Below are 19,952 nucleotides of genomic sequence, written 5' to 3'. Positions count from 1 at the left end.
ACGTTAGGTAAACAAACAGTAACAACCCCAAAAATAACGGTAACGTTAGCTAAACACAGACATGAGATAACGTCACACAAATTTAATTTTAAGTAAAGACAAAAATAAAGAGTCACACTTACAGGTTGTGATTCGGTGGAGCTTACAGGTCCAAATAAAGTTGGTATTGCAACATCTTTTAAGGAAAGACGTTTAATGTATCCTGCAGTAAAGGCGCCAAGATTGATGAAGCAATCTTCGGTAAAATGACGCGCGCAAAGTAAAACGTTCGGTTTATACTCCTTTGGTGTCGTTTGAAAAATAAATAGTAACCATTTTTTCCTCAGAAGTTCTTCCTTTGGTAGTGAAAATAAGACTGACTTAGTTTCACTACATAGAACACAGCTTCTCTTAGACATGATGCACACGTCACGAACGAGCTAGTACAGTGTTTGAGGAGGAGAGAGTTAAGTTTTCGCAGTCAGTAGGCGGGGATTTTTCTAGTGACGTAGGTACATTGTGGTTAAAGATTCGGACAGGTCATGGCTTGTTCGCGTGATTCAGAGTCGATTACCTTTTTTATAAGCTAATAACTTTGTTATTCGTTCACCTTCGGATTTACAACTTGGCAGATTGCTTACATTCAAACACGGCAAAATTAAACACTTCATGAAATGTATTTTTTATGATCTCGAGGAATGTACTCTTTAAAAAAGGCCACTCAAAATGCTTGACGGATGCGAAAAACACAGAAAATTGAACCCGGTTTGAATTTTTTATGACGGACGAAAATATCGGAGGCAGTGTGTAAATGTGATTGACACAACGTGAGGTCGTATTTATTTTTAACGTGCGGAAATTTTGGACGCAAATTTCGTACTCAATGTGCAATGGTCTTTACTCTAGTAAATTGGTTGACTAGAGGTTTTATACCCTGCTCCCCCACCCATACACCTGTAACACAGCTTAGCCTGTGTGACGTCTAGGTCACGTTATTCCTGTTTTCAACCCCCAACGAAACTGGAGCTCCTTCTGAGAGACCACCAGCATCTATCCGACCCCAATCAGTCGCACGCCAACCTTCCAAAGAACAAAAACCTGATCACGCCATGTTGTTTCTCCTTTTCCCTGTTTTCCAAGCCGAACGTGCGACCACTCTAGGGAAATGCTGTGACTTGCTCCACTGGGTTTGATATGTGACAGCCGTTGCAAGCTACCTGCAGACAAGCCGATTCCCTCATATACCAGCGTGCCCATGTCGGTCCATGCCTGAGCAAGTATCCTATCTCCGTGTTAAAAAAGAGAAATGTGGATTCAATTACAACCCTGCTGGAGATTTAGGATTCAATCCCCCCTCTTCTTGAAAAATCCCAGGTGTTTCAGAAGCAAGTAATAGAAGTGGTGGTAGACGTAACAGACGGTGTGGAATAGGCTGTCAGCCACAAAACATTTCACGTGAGACACTGGTCTATGACGGGCAGCATCTGACACAGACGCACATTTGTGGGTTTGGCCCGAAACATATTCTCAGCAAGTATGTACGTACACTCTTAAAAATAAAGGTGCTTAAAGGGTTATTCAGAGCGATGCCATAGAAGAACCATTGTTGGTTCCACAAAGAGTCATTCAGTCAAACGTTCTCTAAAGAACCATCTCTTTCTTACCTTTTCATAAGAACCTTTATTCACCACAAAGAACCTTTTGTGAAACAGAAAGGTTCTTCAGATGTTAAAGTTTCTTTATGGAATCATGTACACTCTTAAAAAGAAAGTGCTTTAAAAGGTTCTTCGATGCCATAGAAGGTTCTTTGTGGAACCAAAAATGGTTCTTCTATGGCATCGCTGTGAACGACCTTTTAAGCACCTTTATTTTTAAGAGTGTAGAGGTGCTTCAAAAGGTTCTTCAATGCAATAGAAGAACCTTTTGCTTCCATAAAGAACCTTTGACATCTGAAGAACCTTTCTGTTTCTGTTATTATATTTAGATTATAAAAACGTAAGAAAGAGATGGTTCTTTAAAGAACTTTGACTGAAATGTTCTTTATGGCATTGCTGTGAAGAACCTTTTAAGCGCATTTTTTTTGAAGAGTGTATGCAAACTCCATTACATTGCATTGCACTCCATTGTACAACACTGTTGCAAATAATTAACATGTGTTCTTGAGTTAAAGCGGATGTAACACACGCAGTTTCTGCCAATCTCATATTAATCTTGTGAACCTATAGAGTATTGCATACTTTGATCACATTTATAAAAGACAGATACAGCTGTATGATTATTTTTACGTAAACAGGCGACATCCTGAACGCGTGCGGGGGGTTTGGGATGTGGTCGGGGCGGAACTACAGCAGGAGCACACAATACTGTTGATTCACTATAAGTTCATGTAGTGTACCTTATGCACTTATGCACCGATTGCCAACAAAACACAGACATATGGCTCAGTTTCACTTACCGTGTGCGGCTCATGTCCGGCATCTTTCAGCGCTGGGACCACTCCATCATATATCAGTTTCAAACGATCTCCAAATCCAGCATTATATCCACCGTATGTATAACTTTCCTTGCCGAAATGCAGTGAACAAACAAACACAGCTGAATTTCACGAACGAAGGAGCACATTGATTGGCGTGCTCTTTCTCCCACTCTCCATGGTTGACACGTGGGCGTGCTCTTTCATCTCGCTCTCGTGGGTTGATGTGTGGGCGTGCTTTTCCGGGAGAATTGTCCAATAAGGGACTAAGAAAAGTTGTTACAAAACGGAATTTCATGTTCAAAAAAAACTTTCTGAAACCTATACGAATGCTGGGGGAGTGTATCGAGCACAGAAACACTACGTCATAGGTCCAACTCATTTTTTGACAAGTTGAGCATGTCAAGCATGAGAAGCCAGCACGTTTAACATTGTAAAGAAGTCAGAATGCATGAAACACTGTGGCACCACCCCTTTAAGCGGGTCATTGTGTTACCTTCAAATGTTTGTGTTTTTTATTCATCCTTATGTCATTTCAAACCTGTATGACTTTCTTTCTTTTACAGAACACAACAGAAGATATTTTGAAGAACGCTGGTAACCGAACAACATTGGTCCACATTGAATTGCATTGTATGGACACAAAACCATTCTCAAATATCTTCTTTTGTGTTCAACAGGCTAAAAAATTTTTTTTTCACATTTAATGTCATATAAAATGTTTTGCTGAATGTCCACTGGTTTCACTCGATGAACCTTTTGCCGTTGCTTTTTGAGAAGGTACTTGAGGTATCTCAAATCTCACTCATTCAGATTACACTGGAGCATTTGAAGTCGCACTGTGTGTGTTACACCTCACACGTGCATGAATGAGAATCTGAGATGGGGGACAGATTGCGACCCATTTTATCTCGTCTCAGCTCAGATATTTAAATCTGTTCTCCCTTGCCAATCTCACTCAGAACTCGGAGTGTGTGAATGTGAGCTGGATGGCCACAGAAGAGACACCGTTCAGATCTGTCGCCGTTCAATTAATGAACATCTGGTCTGCATCCACCGAGGCTTAGCCAGTCCAATCGCTGGTCGTATTTTGGGAAATATTTTGCCGTATGAAAACCAGCTTTAAACTGGTTTGAAGAGTCATGTGGAAGTAACTAAATACAGTTTTACATGTGTATTTGGTTATTTTTTATTTAAATCGAAAGGTTTTCTTAAGATTATTTAAAATAGCACAAATGGAGATCGAAATCAAAGTGATTCGTTTGTATTTAGACAATTTTCTAGATTGTGCACTGTATTCATGTATTTTACATTTTCACATATGGCGTTGATTTGCATATTACACAGTCCAATAATACTCTTCACTCACATGCAGAAACAATATTTTTTTCGTGATTGTTTCATCACATCTGCTCTCTGTTCTTACCCTGCTTTTATTTATATTTACATATTTCAGCAGGCACATGCTAATTGTAATCAGGCGATGTTCATAATGTTTACTTTATTTATGTGAATCAAAGGTTACTGCAGGTCAATTGCATTATCATACAATAACATAGCTGTTTTTGTTTTTCCCAAATGCGTGTTTTTAATTTAGGGCTTTATAATGTGTGACACTGTGCATTCAAAGACAATTAGGGAAAATATTTGAGGAACACAATCCTTTCACATCATCACTGAGCTTATTAATGGCAATTACACAACAAAGAGTGCACTTGGTCATTAAAACAGAATTTTGCAGACACCTATCTCTCTTTTTAAACCTGTAAGGGTGACTAAATACAAACCGTTTTCAATGTACAATGAAGTTTTACTGTTACTACAGTTTATTGATTTATGTGTCTTTGTCTCTTCATAGCAGATGAAAAATCAGACAGTGGGGAACTAGATCTGAATGGGATTGATGAAGATGAGATTGAAAAGGTATGTGGTCTATTATTAATGGGTTAATGGATGAAGTGAAAACAAAATTGAATCCATTATCTACATTGCTGAGAATATTTTCTTAATTAGTATTTTTCCATTTCTGTTTTTCTGAAAAAACATAAACGTCAGCAACAAGATAAATGTACTGCAGAAGCTGTGCAAGATAATAATGTAAAGCCGCAGGAAAAATTAAGAGACCATTTCAAAGACCATTTTCAGTTTTTCAGAATTTACTATTTATAGATACGCGTTTATGTAAAATTATTATTTTTGTTTAATTCTGTGAACTACTTACAATATTCCCCCAAATTTCCAATGAAAATATTGTTTCTATTTGCAGAAAATGAACAGAAAAGATGCTATGTATTTTTCAGACCTCAAATAGTCTGAAATTTCAAGTTTATATGAAAATTTGAAATGGTGTTTTATTTTTTCCGCAGCTATATTTAGTGAATATATCTTGAATCTTTTTTCTTAACCCATTGGCAAAATGCTTTTTTCCTGTTGTGAGCATAAACCTCACTGAAGTGTTATATTTACTGCATGCTTAAAACAAGCGATTTCGAGCTATTTTCACGGTATAGTCTTTTTTGCTTCTCAGTTAAATTAATCAAAACACTATTAAGAAAAGATTTGTTTTTACACTGTAAGGGCCCATTCAGACAGAACGCGTCTCTGAGTCCTAAAACGCATGACGCAGCGCTCAGATATGTTTTTTTTTAAAGCGCAGCCTAGAACGCGAGGGTCTCGAGACGCAGGTATCCGGACACAGCCACTATGTGCCTCCTCCGCCATGTTGCTTTCATATAAAACAGTTTTTATGCCAACTTGCTGCTGTAAACAGAAGCTCGCAATGCTTGCCCCGCCTCCAAATTCTTCTGATTGTTTCACTGCTTTTGGAACTGACATTGCTGAGCAGCTCTGCATTTTTTACTTGACACAGCGTCTTAAAAAGACGCTTTTTTCAAAAGACGCTGACCGACCGCCAGCGTAACGGTCATGCACGTCCATCAAACGCGTGTTTACAATAGGAAAGTAGCGCATTGGAATGAAAAAATGTGTTCTGTCTGAATGGCCTCTAACACCTTGTTATGTTATTTTCTTAAGAATGCAGCTTCTAGCTCTAAACAGCTATTAAATTATCAGGTCAGTTCGAAAAACTACTGCCCGAAGTCCACCATCCCAGAACACATTTTCACAAATGATCTCCTTCCTGCTCTGTTTTTCTCTGCAGTACATTTTGACCGAGCTGGAGGTGAAGGCAAAGACAGAGCTGTGGATGAAGCAGAATGAGGAGTATTTGAGGGAACAAAAAGGTAAGCGAACAGAAGAAGAAGAGTTAAATTTATACACCCGATGTGTTCTAATGTCAGGAGCATGTGGGACTGATTCAATACTCAAAACTGATCCGATGCTCAAAAAAATACTTCAGTGAAAGGAAATAATTTTTTATAAAAACAAAATTGGCACTGTAGACAACGTCCTTCAGTTTCATTTTACTGAACCTTGAATCTTGTGGGGTTAAGCTTGACTAAAATATTCAAAAACCTGTGATAACTGGAAGTTTGACCCACTAACGTTAATCTGCTGGAAGTTTTAAAACTTTGCTTTGTTGGAGTTTCATCTCTCTGTCTGGTTTTTAATGGACTGGGGTTTTTAAAGCCTTTTATTTTTTAATGCTTTTAAGACTACTTTAAAACCCTCACTTTGATAAAGCCACTGAACTTTATTTGCTCCCTTTTTTTCAGAAAAAGAAGAGAAAATAGCTAAAGAAAAGGAGCAAGGGACCTATAAGGAGAAGGTGAGTGTGTGTTTATGTGTCTGGGTCTTATAGCACTGAACCGGGCTTCGCCCCTGAGGGTCCTGCGAGACTGCATACTTTCCATTTTGAACCTCAATTGCCGCTCTGATTCAACCCAAGGGCTCTTAATGCCACGTCTCCTTAACCTGTCTGCTCTCACATCTGCACCGCAACTCCCAGTCGGGCTTGGATTAGCCGGTCCTGCTCAGCACAAAATGAGGTGCCTTGAGCCTAATGGCAATTTCGGGTACAGTTGAGCACTTGGTGACTGTGAAGAGACTTGTTCGGTGCACAGCGAACACTACCGGGGGTGTTTAGCATTAGCATTTACAGGCTAATGTTATGGGATTCTGTCACCTTGTTGTTGACAGCTGTTAGTCTGACATCATTAAGCCAAGACACCTCAGGGAACATGTGCCCTTCAAACGACACACCAGATGACCCAAAACGACTAAAGAATATTTAGCGTAATTTTAGCTTTGTTCGCCCGTTTAAAGTCGAACAATACAATTTTTTATAAAGTAAAATGTTTAATTTACACGTATACTGTACTGTATGTATGTAGCATGTTTATGCAAAGCTAAAAACATTGCAAGTAAAACATTATCACCTCATATGTTCCCTCTGATTTAAACCCTGAATCTTATCGAGGTTTCCTCTTTATAACAACTTACATCCCAGTTTATCTAATCTTCTGCGTTTTGTGATGTCTCAGCCGAAGAAGCCTTCCAAGAAGAGAGAACCAATCCTGGCCAGCACTGCAGGAGAGGCCATAGAGAAGATGTTGGAGCAGAAGAAGATCTCCAGTAAGATTAACTACGATGTTCTGCGAGACCTCAACAGCAAGGGCGGCGGGAACACTTCCACTCAGCAAGCCGAAGATCCGCCCGCCAGCAGCTCTGGACGCAAGAAGCTGACTCGCCGCAAGAAGCAGCTAAACAAGAGCAATCTCGGCCTGGCTAAACCCGCCAGCCTCATGGGGAAAAGGTAAGAACTTTTTAAAGATTGTGCTGTTTTTGTTGTGTTCAGCTGCTGTTTAAGCGAGGCGCGTTTGTTCCTCATGAACATTCAAAGTTCAGTTATTCCCAGAAACCACTAAGTCCTTATGTGGTTAACCGGGTCCACTCGAAGTGGCAGAAAGCCTCCTTTGTTCCTCAGACAAAAGACATGATCAAAAAGGTTGTTCCCTTGCCCTTGGAGGACTACATTTTTCTTCTTGTCTGCCTCCAACGTTTTCTTTCCTTTGCCCCTTTGGCTGACCTTCACAGTCATTTCCACCAGGAGAAAGCTCGTCATCAATTCAGTGCCAGTGCTGTCTGTCTGCCATCACCTGGCACCCTGCAGTGCATGCTGGGAGCCTGCCCCTTCTCCAATTAATAGTCCTCCAGGGCTCCGAACGCCCCTGTGAGAGAAGTAATGAATTTACGACAGACGGCGCACAAGATCATGACTTCTACACTTTGGCATTGAAAGATAATTTTTCATTGTGGGATGTCTTTCCTCCAGTCCATTTCGTTAATGATAATTACTAATTTCATACTGAATGGTGAGATGGTGATGAATCAGACATATGAAAGCTGTCGGAGACCTCATATCCTGGAGCTTCGAAAGGCAATTAACTGAAACTTTCTTTTAAACCATGTACTTTTGAATGCATTTGAAACAAACCATGTAATATTAGTTTACAATGTTATTTAGCTTACAATTATAATTACTAATACTCAGGGGCGCCCTAAAGGGGGGGGGGGGGAGGTTGGGGGGAGCTGGGAGTTAGGGTTGTAGGTGGCTTCGGCTCCGCCCCGTCTTTTTAGCGCATTCTTCAATCCACAGGCCACGGCCTCGCAGTGCGGAGTGGACTTCAGAATAAGAGAATAAGGTGTGTGCATTTGTTACTATTCGCTGGGACGTCTGCATATGTGTAGTTCTTTATTATACTGTAAATGCAGTTTACAGAATGTGACGCTGGAGCAATACAATAGATTCTCATCCACTGTAGTTTTTACTCTGTTCGCCCCTCATCAACACATACAATTGTTTACCTCCGAATAAGGCTTCACATCCATGAAGGCATACTGTAGAAAGCGATCATGACGCTACTTTCATTTTGATTTAAAAGTTGCTGGGAGGATTCGTATGGGATTACTTTTGTGTCAATAAAAATTAACGCAAACTTTAAAAAAATGAACAAAAATATACAATGAGAAAGAAAAAAAACACTTTGATAATGAAAACAATAAACTCAATTGCAAGAATGTGACATGATTTTCAAATAAACTGCTATTTTTCTTGTCACATTCTTGCAATTGAGTTTATTGTTTTCATTATCAGTGTTTTTTTTTCTTTCACATTGTATATTTTTGTTCTTCTTTTATAAGTTCATGGTATTTATTGGTAACAAATGGCGTTTCTTAAATGGTGTTTCTTAAATAGAGAGTTGCTAATATTATCATAGGCTTGATTTGGTGGAAATGAAATAAACTTTTAAGATCATCTTTTTTGTTCCCTTTAATAAAATATTTCTTACGTTTCATTGAGTTTGTATTTGCTATTTGTAGATGTGTATTTCCTTTTTGCTCTATTAGTATTACATAGGATGATGTAAATGACAAAATACTTTGCCAGTCTGACAGCTAAAGGGCCAAACAGCGCTCAAGTGGAGACCAGTGTACAAATATTAAATCATCAAAGGCAGATGACACCATGGAACAAATTGGACAATAAACTTGAATTCAGTTCCAGCTTCAGTTGAGAGAGGTTGTTTCCCTCAGTTCTGCTGAACCATGAGAAAATTCATAATGAGTTGTCATAGGAGGGAACAGAGTTTTCAGTTTTGTTGTTTGATCAGAATTTGCTCACGACTTGCAAGTAGCAACTGTCTGCGATATTTCACGCATGGCTTAATAAATGATACAAAAGGACCAGCAGCATTTTTCTTTTCTGGATTGAACTCGATTATAAAATTATAGAAAACTGAAGGTATTGAATTGTTCAGCATTCTCATGCCCAGTCCACAGTAATACGTTTTTGTTTGAAACGCATCTTTTTTTCTCCGTTTTGTTCTTCTGTCCACACCGAGACAGCGTTTTTGTTGACGAAAACAGAGCTTTTTGAAAAGGCACTCCAAATGAGATACATTTGAAAATGGCTTGGTTACAGATGTAACCTCGGTTCCCTGATGGAGGGAACGAGACGTTGTGTCGAACCGACAGAATGGGGTTTGTCTTGAGAACCTATCATCTTCTGAGTATTTAGAAAAGGCCAATGAAAATTGGCGAATGAAATTTGCATGCCGGGCTCCTCCCCGGATGTCCGGGTATAAGAGGGAAGCCGGCGTGCTCATTCATTCACCTTTGGTTTGAGGAGCCTAAAGCATCCTCCCCCGACCGCTGGGGTGGGCGGCCAGTGTTGTGGCATGAGGGACACAACGTCTCGTTCCCTCCATCAGGGAACCGAGGTTACATCCGTAACCAAGACGTTCCCTTTCTGTCGGTCTCTCGACGTTGTGTCGAACCGACAGAATGGGGTTCCTATGGAAAACGCCACAGCACTGAGCCGCGTCACAATCTCTGCGGAGCGACGTTGACTGGCCTGGGCGAGTCAGACGAACACGCTAGCGCGAAATTATGACCTTCCAGTGGAGAGGAAGGGGGACCCAGAGCTTTCCACAAAAAGTTGGGAAGCCCCCTAACGCCGGCCGTCACGGGCGGAGGCCTGATTCTCTAAATGGCGAGAAGCCGCCCGGCACCGTACGGGCCACTGGGTAAGCATTATTCCCCCCTGGGGGGAAAAAACGCTGCAGAGGCCACTACCTACCGTAGGGAGGAATTAGTGGAGACACCACATGGTCTCACCATCAGGGGAGAACTCATGGGAAGAATGTGCGGACTGCAGGAGTTAACCGCAAGGTGGGAGTCCACCTGGGGAGGTCATGGGTTGCCAAGGTGGGAACCATTCATGAGGATACATCAGACGGAACAGCCCACGGAGGGGGGGTTACCACGTCTGGAGCACTAGGTCCGGTTAGAGCTATGTGGGAGATAACTCAACTGTTCCCCGGCCTAAGGGGGCAGGGCTGCTCTGCCCAGCCTGTCCCCTGGAAGGGTGCTTAGTGATGGATGGAATGCCTGTTCTTTACCCGAGGGGAAAGAAGTGAGGCGGGATCGCCACTGCTCCCCCCGGAGGGGGAAGGGCTTCCGCAGGCGTACGCCCTACCGGCTGCCGGTCCCACACCTTGCCAGGATGCGGGCTGACACCGGTTCCGCGCGTAGGTATTAGAACCTCACGGAGTTGTTAGGCATAGCCCAACCCGCAGCTCCGCAGATGTCTGCCAGAGAGGCGCCCTGAGCCAGTGCCCATGAGGGGTGTGCCTCACCCCCAACGGGCAGGGGCGAAATGAGATCGGTATGCCCTAACGAGGGCATCCACGATCCAGTGCGCCAGCCTCTGTTTGGAGACAGCCCTCCTGCTGACCTCCGAAACAGACAAAGAGCTGCTCAGAGCTTCTGGGCTCTGCGTGCGGTCCAAGTAGAGGCGCCGTGCGCGTACTGGACACAACACGGATAGGTTGGGTCTTCCTCCCCGGTGGGGAGCGCCTGCAGGTTCACCACCTGGTCTCTCGGGAGAGTGGTGGGAACCTTGGGCACGTAGCCGGGGCGGGGTCTCAAGATAACGTGAGAATCCCGGCCCCGAGTTCTAGGCAATCTGTGGACACGGAGGGTGCTTGTAGATCCCCTACCCTCTTGGAGGTGAGCGCCATGCGGAAAGCCGTCTTTATCAAGACTGAGAAAGAGCGGCAACCCCGAGAGGCTCGAAGGGGGCGGGGCCTCTTGAGGCCCGCCACCTAGGTCGCAAGAGGGTACGGAGCGCGGATAAGGTGGTCACCCTCTCGCGCCCCTTAGGAACCTAATGACCAGGTCGTGCTGTCCCAGAGGCTACCCAGCACTTGGGTCATGATGAGCGGCCGTAGCGGCTACATACATTCCCAGTGTGGAGGGGGAGAGGTTACTCCCCCGTCTCTCTTGAGGACGGGACAGCTCGTACCCGACCGAGCAACTCCGCGGGTCTTCTCGCCGAGAAGAGCACCAGGACGAGAAGAGGCGCCACCTATGGGCGTATAGCCGCCCAGTGGCCGAAGCCCTAGCCTGAGTGACGTCCCAACCGGACCGGGGGTGGGTCACTCAGGATCTCCTCGTCCCGTCCAGACATGGAGACCAGGTTTTGCCTGGGATGCCGTAACGTGCCCCTTCCCCTGGGGAAGCTGTCCGCCAGGGGGAGCGGCCAGGGGGGAGTTGTTGTCAGAGCCTCAGCTCCGAGAACCAAGTCCTGGTTAGGCCGAAGGGGCGTAACTAGTACCACTTGATGCTCCTCTTCCCTGGCCTTGCACAGGACCTGTGCAATGAGGCTCACTGGGGGGAAGCGTACTTCCGCTTGTCCCGCGGCCAGCTGTGCGCAAGGGCATCCGTGCCGAGGGTACCTCGGACAGGGAGTACCAAAGCGGACAATGGGTGGAGTCCGGGGAGGCAACAGGACCACCTGTGCCTGGCCGAACTGCCCCAAATGAGCCGGCTGCGCGGGGAGGGAGTCGCCACTCTCCGCGAGGCGTCGACTGACGAGAGAGCGCATCGGCTGTCTGGTTCAGGACGCCTGGGATGTGTGTGGCTCGCAGGGAGCTGATCACCTGCTGACTCCAGAGGAGGAGGCGTCGGGCGAGTCATGTTAGCTGCTGTGAGGCTACGTGTCGTGGCGGGGGCCCGTCCACCGCCACGACACTGCTTGCCCGTTGCACACGGCACCCCAACCTTGCAGGGAGGCTTCCCAAAGTGGACCCCTGTCCGCAAGAAGGTCATGGAGACCAGGGGGTTAGGGTGTGTCGGCAGAAAAGCGTGTGACCATACGCCTGCTGCCGGTGTGCCACGCTCTCCAAGGAACTTGACTCTGCAACCAGTGTTGGAGCGGTCGTATGTGCATTGACCCGAGGGGGACCACCCCCGCCGAGGATGCCATGAATCCCAGGAGCCTCTTGTTACAGGGGGACCGCTGACTGTCTGATCTTCAGGCAGTTCAACACTGATCGGGCGCGCTAGTCAGTCGCGCTGCCTCTGGAAGGCCGCGAGGGTGCGGGCTTCCTCGTCGCAGGTCTCGCGCCCCCCCACTGTAATATGAGTGGGGCCGCTCGTGAGGACAGAGTCGAGTTCCCTACCGAGAAAGAGGATGCTCTGCACCGGGGAGAGCTTGCTCTTTTCTCAGTTGACCTGTAGCCCCACCGATCAAGGTGCCGGAGAACTAGGTCCCTGTGTGTACACAACCGATCTCGATAGTGTGCCAAACTTGAGCCAGTCGTCGAGATAGTTAGTACCTGCACACCTCCTTCCCTACGGGGAAGGAGCGCGGCTTACACGACCTTAGTAAGGACTTGTGGAGACAGGGACAGACCGAAGGGGAGGACCCTGTACCGATATGCCCGTCCCTCGAACGCGAACCGTCGGAACGGCCGATGTCGAGGGAGGATCGAGACATGAAGTACGTGTCCTTCAGGTCAACTGCCATGAACCGGTCCTGACACCTGACGGACGTCAGGATGCGCTTCTGCGTGATCAACCTGAAAGGCAGCTATAGTGTAGGTGCCTGTTCAGAACACACAGACCCAAGATAGGGCGCAACCCCCCGCCTTTCTTGGGGACAATGAAGTACAGGCTGTAAAACCCGTTGAACATCTCGGCTGGTGAGACGGGCTCGATCACTCCCTTCACCAGAAGGGTGGCAACCTCGGCCCGAAGTCGAGTTTGCCGTTCACCGTCGTGCAGAGGGTGAGAGCGGCTGAGGTAACCCAGAGAGAGAGGAAACTCTCCTTTTTTTGAGAGTAAGTGGGCGCTAGCCCCCCGGAGGGGGCCAGCAGATGGAGAGACGGGGCAGGATCCGTCCCTATCCGACTTCCCAGCAATGTGGCTGGGGTCGGGCCCAATGGTAGCCTCGATCCCCCTGAGGTCTTCCCATGACAGCCGCTTCGCCGCGGCTGCTGATGGGGCGATGGTCTCCTCTTCGCTGCTCCTCCAGTGGAGGGCGTCGAAGAGGACCAGGGCTGCTGGGAAGCAGACAGTGCACGGGACTCGACGGCCGAGGCGGCCGAGTTGCGGCACGGAGGACTGCTTTTTTACTGTCGAGAACCCTCCGGGGAGGCCGCGTGCGGGTCTCGCGCCCCCCGTCGGGCGGGGGGTGAGCGGGGCCGCTGCGGCTCGACAGTAACACCAACCAGCCCCCCCTTGCGAGACGGGTGCATCGAGAAAGCGGACCTTCTCAGTGTTACTCATCTGCGCAAGGATCGGCCAGAGGAGTTTCTCATGGACCACAAGTGTGGACATCGTCCGACCCAGGGCCCGCGTGGTCACCTTGGTCACCCGTAGAGAGAGGTCGGTGGCGGTGCGGAGTTCCTGCATAAGCGCTGGGTCGGTCTTACCCTCGTGGAGCTCTCTCAATAGTGTGGAGAGAGGAGGCAGCTTGGTCCGCCGCAATGTAAGCTCTCGACACCAGAGATGCCGAGACACCACATGCTTTGGACGGGAGTCTAGGTCGAGCCCCCACTGGTGGCCGCCACCTACGGGCACGAGTGCACCGCGGTGGCATACTCCACCTGGGGGACACCGACGTATCCTCCAGCTGTCTCAACCTCGAGGGAAGAGAGGGTGACAGAACTTTGTTTGACGTGAAACGTGCCGGGAAGGGGCGTTCTAGGTCTTACAAAGTTCCTCATGCACTTCCGGTAAACACGGCACTTGGAGCCGCGCTCAAACCCGAGGCGCCATGTAGCCAGCCGCGAGCGCCGGGAGAGGCAGTGCGGGCACTGCAACCCAACACTCACGGTGGCCCGGGAAAGCATGGCCGACATCTCGACGTCCGCTTTTCCCTGGGCTCGACCCCCCGAGGGAGGGAGCCCGAGGAATCGTCGCTCCGGATGGCAGTCACCCCCCGATGCTGCAAGAGACATCTCACCATCACGCATCGTGTCCGAATACATGATTGAGGAATAAGACGGCGGACCGTCTCCTGGGGAACGGTCAGACGAGCGAGACGAGGTGTGAACGGTCCATGAGCCCGTGGCTGGCGGATTATCGCTCACAGTAATCCTCATATCACCCTCGCTGCTTGCCGTAGCGGACGGCAGGGCCGTAGTCCTGCCGCCACGGAACGGGGAGCAAATGAGGTGGTGGCTGAGTCCCGCGGGAACACAGCCACCTGTGACGCAACGTCTGAATCGTCACCGCCCGCAGTGCGGGCAGGACGTATCCACAACGTCTGCCCCAGCGTACTGGAAGCAGGCATTGTGTCCGTCCCCCTCCTCGATGAGTGTGTTGCACCCATGAGAACAGCGGGACAAGACACGCTGGAGAAATTTGCTCTTTTAGAAAAGGAAATTTGCTCGAACACCTCCGGAACTGCCGAGACGCCCAGGGGAGAGTCACTGCAGGAAGGGACCGTCCGCTGTCCACGTCGTAGATTCCAGCAGAAAGAAAGATCACCAAGATCGTAGAGAAGCTCATCAGATGCGTAGGCTCTGAAGAACAAAAGGTGGATGAATGAGCACGCCGGCTTCCCTCTTATACCCGGACATCCGGGGAGGAGCCCGGCATGCAAATTTCATTCGCCAATTTTCATTGGCCTTTTCTAAATACTCAGAAGATGATAGGTTCTCAAGACAAACCCCATTCTGTCGGTTCGACACAACGTCGAGCGACCGACAGAAAGGGAACACAGTTTTCGCGTTGTAGTGTGGATGAGGAAAACAGAGGCTTTTAAAAACTATGACACATTTTTCACTCATGCTTTCTAGTTTGGCAGCCTTGATGTCAATTCAGTACGGAATATTTAATTACTCGCAGTTACTCAGCGACTTCATAGTCTTGTGTTACCCGCAGCAACATCCCTACCTCATCATCCATCCATTTAAAACAAACTCTGTAGCTGTGTCTGAATTCGCCCCTATCTCGTATAGTGCACTAAATCGGGTGTCCGCCATTTTGTAGTGTTGTCTGAATTCTGAGTGAACAACTTATTCCCTACATTCGTTCACTACTTTTTAACCACAACAATGCACTCTGATTTTGTACACTCGCTCACTTACTTTTTCCCATGATACAACGTGAATCAACCGCCTGATTAGAATCAGCTGAAGGAGAGTGACCGTTAATACCACGAATGTACATATACACTTGTGTTTGTTCTTGTTGACAGTTCTTTCCTACTTTTTGAGAATAAACAAATTAAATGAATGTTATGGACGGTAGTGTTTTATTTTAAATAGTAATAATTAGTGACCCCTCCATTCGCTCTGGTATACTGGTATAGACTTTCCTCCACCTTTACCACCCTTACACAACAGCAACCAGATTAAACCTCTGCACAACCACTAAACTAACAGCACTCCTTGAAAAGAGCAGACATCCTTGTCATCCTCCCATTTTTACACTTGTCTAAAGGCTTACGGTTTTTAGAACTGGCGAGATTTGCTTTCTGAAGTGCAAATCTGATCTCAGCGCATGAAGATGACCTGCCTGTGGATCTCTTCTCTGTATACCTCAGAGAACGTGACAGCCTGACAGAACGTTTTGCCTCCCAGATCTAGCGTGCTGTCTGATCTCATTTCTGATCTTTGGTTTACACAGCTACTGCTTTGAAATCAGACTCACGATTTGGGACGTAACATCAACCCTGGGTACTTGCTAGTCAGAAGTATACATATTTCAACTCTTGACGTATCTAGTGTGGTTTTCTAGTTCCACTCCAGCATGAGTGAAAATTGATTTGTAAATGTTAGCTTAGGGTCAGTGGTCACAAGTTAGTCCTTCCTGGGTTGTGCTTTTTACCAGGCCAACGCTGAGTAAAGTTCACACAGCACCTCTTATTTATTTTGCCAGACGCATTCAGAAATAGCCAGTTAGCGGGGCGTCCTAATGCGTTTCGCAGACCCCCATTGCGGCCTCCTTCCTCTCTGTTTGACCATGCCCTGTTTCCCACACTAAATGTCATTGTTTCCACCCCAACGTTAGCATGGCTTTTCACTTTATATTACAGTGGACCCTTAAAGTTCATACTGTTAGAACCCATTGACATGTGTGTTAGATGGCCGGAAACCAAGGCAACCCACTGTGGAGTTTGTCACTCTGTTCAATTCAATGGAGCTCCTTGTCGCCAAAACCCCTTTATACCTCCTAGCAACGAGAATTGCGGTATGAGTCATTTGGTTTGTTGCTAGCTCCGTCACACTGACCCAGGACCAGCATGGCTGGCTGTGGTAAAGTAGGTTTCTGAAGAGTTGTCACAGAAGATCACTTGTGATCTAACTAAAGCCGAGTACGACACACCAGGAAGGATCTGTTAGGCCTCAATGGCGAGAATCCTGTGCCTGATTCCCGACCTCAAAGCTCAGTGAAATGTTTTTTGGTTGGGTCTCTCAGCATGGAAGGCTCCTTTGTTTAAGGAAGTCATTTATCAGTGGGTTGAGATCTTCGAGTCCAGAGGATGTCTGGTGGCAGGAATGAGGGAGCCACATCCTGCTGATGGGAATCACGTTCTGTGGAGAAGCATTTAGACCACTAGTGAGAAAAAAACTAGTTTTAGGGTATGTTTAAACGACAACATTTTCAACTAAAAGCTGAAAACTTTTGATGCGTATTTGCTGTCAGTGTGCACAGCAATGGTGTTTTTGCGGCCTAAAAAGTGTGCTTCGAAATGCAAAAAAAGCAAATTGATAATGAAAGAATCATTTACATGTAAACTAAAAAACGCAAATTTGTGAAAATGGTGACGTTCTGTGCATGTGTATAATGTGTTCAGTCTAATAGCATGCTTGAGTATAACCAAAACAACAAAGGCGGCCCACAGAACTGTGTGTTTGTGCTAAATAACATACTTATAAACAGTATTTCCTGCATTACTTCGACTGGCGGCAACATTATTAAAGGGATAGTTCACCCAAAAATGAAACTTCTTTTATCATTTCCTCACCCTCATGTCATTTCAAACCTGTATGACTTTCTTCTTCTGCAGAACACAAAAGGAGATATTTTGAGAATGTTGGTAATCAAACAACGGGAGTACCCATTCACTTCTATTGTATGGAAACAAAACCAATGCAAGTCAATGGGTACTGTTGTTGTTCGCTTACCATCATTCTTCAAAATATCTTCTTTTGTGTTCTGCAGAAGAATATACTGTAAGTCATACAAATTTGAAATGACAAGCGGGTGAGTAAATGATGACAGAATTTTCATCTTGGGTGAACTTTTCCTTTAACATAATTATGTCAAATGCTAAACACGCAAATACGCCAACAAATGGTATTTAAAACGTACTTTTGGCATGTGTATGTTTTTTGCGGATCTGTGTAAACATTTTGATCGTTTTCGTAGTGTGCATGTACAAAGTAATAAAATCCCCAAACTCAACATAACCGTCTCACACAGGCTACTCCTCTTATTTATAGTCACCATCCATTGTGCAGTCGAAGCCATTTCTTAATCATTGCCTACGACCAAAACAAAACAGTGTGTGGGAGTGAGAACGCCCTGAACCGATCACACACCAAGCATTTGACATGCTGCTGAGCCTCCATGGAGCAAGTAGCAATTTTCTTCTCATCTAAGGGACTGCTGCTTAGTAACAGCTTTCGCAAAAACGGTGGCGCTTCGTGTACGACAGAGATCAAAACCTCAAGGTGCCGAGAAGAGTGCACCGGAGAATCTATCACCAGCAATCCTGGTAACATCTGCACATGCTTACCTGCTCCATGCTACTAGAAGAGATACATTTCTATTAACAGTTCTTGAGGCAGTCAGGCATGATGAGTGGGAGAAGACGCCTGCTGAGACAGCTTGAGAGGAGCGATGTGACTGAGTCAACCTCCCTCTGTGACTCTGGAGCAGATGGTAAAGAGGGGCTTTAGAGAAGGCCTTCTTGGTATCACCTGCGAAACTTAGCCCTTGTAGCATCTGCTGAGGTGAGGGAAAGGTGTGGAGGTGGGTTGGCTTATTGCCTAAGGCTCTGGGCTGTAATGTCAGTGAGGCAAGTATTGAGGGGACATCTGTCAACTGTGGGTTCCTGAGAGAACGCTTTATAATTGTGGCCTTGAGCAAAGCATAACCCACAGGTCACTCCAAGGAGACCGTCCTTGAAATGACTACACAGCACGTTTACATTAAATGAAAGGAACTGACCAGCACCTGAGCAACAGTGAACCAATGAAGACAGCTTAACTTAAATCGCACACTGTAGAGGTGGTAATGTTGTGTGCTTCAAATTGTCCAACCTAAAGCCGCAGTCAGACTAGACTTTGAGCATGCGAAATCCGTTCGGACGGTGCTGCGAAAATGGGCGGGATATCCTCCATCTTTTAAATGTCTTTACCGAGAGGTCTATCTGTGACGTTTTGATCTTCTGTTGGTCTCACACACTCACGTGACGCAAATTCGCAGGTCAGAGTTCACCAAACTTGAACTTTGCTACGCAGCCAAATGCGAAATATCTTCGGACGGGCTTGCGTCTCCGGTCTGCCACATTTGCATGTGTATGAATGGAAGTCAATGGAAGCATGTGTGACCAGGGCTTAACACAAAATCAAACATTATTGTTACAAGCTAAACTATTATCAACCCACTATTGTTTTTGTCATTTTAATACAGCCACTACAAGGGTATGTTTACACAAAAAGTTTCACATACACACAACAATTTTAGAATTTTGGGTGAAGTATCCCTTTACAGGTCCAGTGAATGAAATTTAATGGCATCTAGGGGGGAGGTTGCGAATTGCAACCCCTCACTCCACCCCTCCCTTTCGAAGCACTACAGTGGCTTAAGATGTTGTCACGTTTTCGCTTCTTTGCCGGAGAAGATAACGTATTTACGAAACGCGCTCTGTATAGCAGTTTGTCCCTTTAGGGCTGCTGTAGAAACAACACGGCGAATTCAATGTAAGGGTACCCGCGGTGTATGTAGATAGAAAAAGCTCATTCTAAGGTCATAAAAACATAACGCCTCATTACGTAAGGTGTTATACACCTCTGAAAACATAAGTAAGTATATTATATAGAGGGTATGCGTTGACGTCACTTTCCTATGTGACCACACTGGACCACGCCCCCTTGGGTGGCAAAACACTCAGCAAAATGGCTGCTTTCAATAGGAGAAACAAGGAAAGCGAGACTAAAACATGCTATAATTTGTTGAAATTAAAAGGACTCGAGAGTGATCCTTACGACTTACATAGGAACCAGGAAAAACTTTTTACATATGCTATTTTAATGCTAAAAGATGAGTTTTGAGTAATAAAATTATCGAATGCAGTGGGACTTTAAGCAAAATATCGGAGACGCAAGTGATTTACGTGAACGTTTTCATTTGCTCTCCATTTAATCTTAATCTTATAGGAAGACATAAAAACACAAGTGTTAGATTAGCAAATTATTATTAGTAGTAATACATTTTATTGGTAAAATAAGACTGAGGGTATTTAAATGATGGTTTTGTCAGCTATGGTTTGAAACTCTCTCACACTGGCCCCGGGCCTCCAGACCATTGTTGTTGAGAAAAGATACGATACGAGTATGCATGATCTGTTTTTAAGTCATACTGTCATTGTAAAATATGTCTGTGCCGGGTTATGTCTGTCCCTGTGTTGTCACGTCTGGCACCCAGTCACCATATATCAACGTAAAATCAAAGTGAAACCTACTGCATTGAGAAATGACCCCCAACACAGTCACTGTTGTGAACTCGGTCACAG

General features: G+C 45.9%; 1 protein-coding gene across 2 annotated transcripts in view; it reads left to right on the top strand.

Annotated features, from left to right (window-relative positions):
* Positions 1–19,952, top strand: part of brf1b (BRF1 RNA polymerase III transcription initiation factor subunit b) — a 70,459-nt gene that overhangs the window by 36,226 nt on the left and 14,281 nt on the right. The window contains exons 13-16 of one of the 2 annotated variants that reach the window (XM_057352794.1): positions 4,314–4,375; positions 5,613–5,694; positions 6,127–6,179; positions 6,895–7,166. In XM_057352794.1, coding sequence (XP_057208777.1) covers positions 4,314–4,375; positions 5,613–5,694; positions 6,127–6,179; positions 6,895–7,166 — 469 coding nt within the window. Of the gene's footprint in view, positions 1–4,310; positions 4,376–5,612; positions 5,695–6,126; positions 6,180–6,894; positions 7,167–19,952 lie in introns of both variants that reach the window. The other variant, XM_057352793.1, reaches the window with a different exon arrangement.

This window comes from Triplophysa rosa, linkage group LG15, assembly GCF_024868665.1.
Source record: "Triplophysa rosa linkage group LG15, Trosa_1v2, whole genome shotgun sequence".
NCBI lineage: Eukaryota > Metazoa > Chordata > Actinopteri > Cypriniformes > Nemacheilidae > Triplophysa > Triplophysa rosa.
Note: the sequence above shows the minus strand (reverse complement) of the source record. Positions and strands in the feature narration are given on the sequence as shown.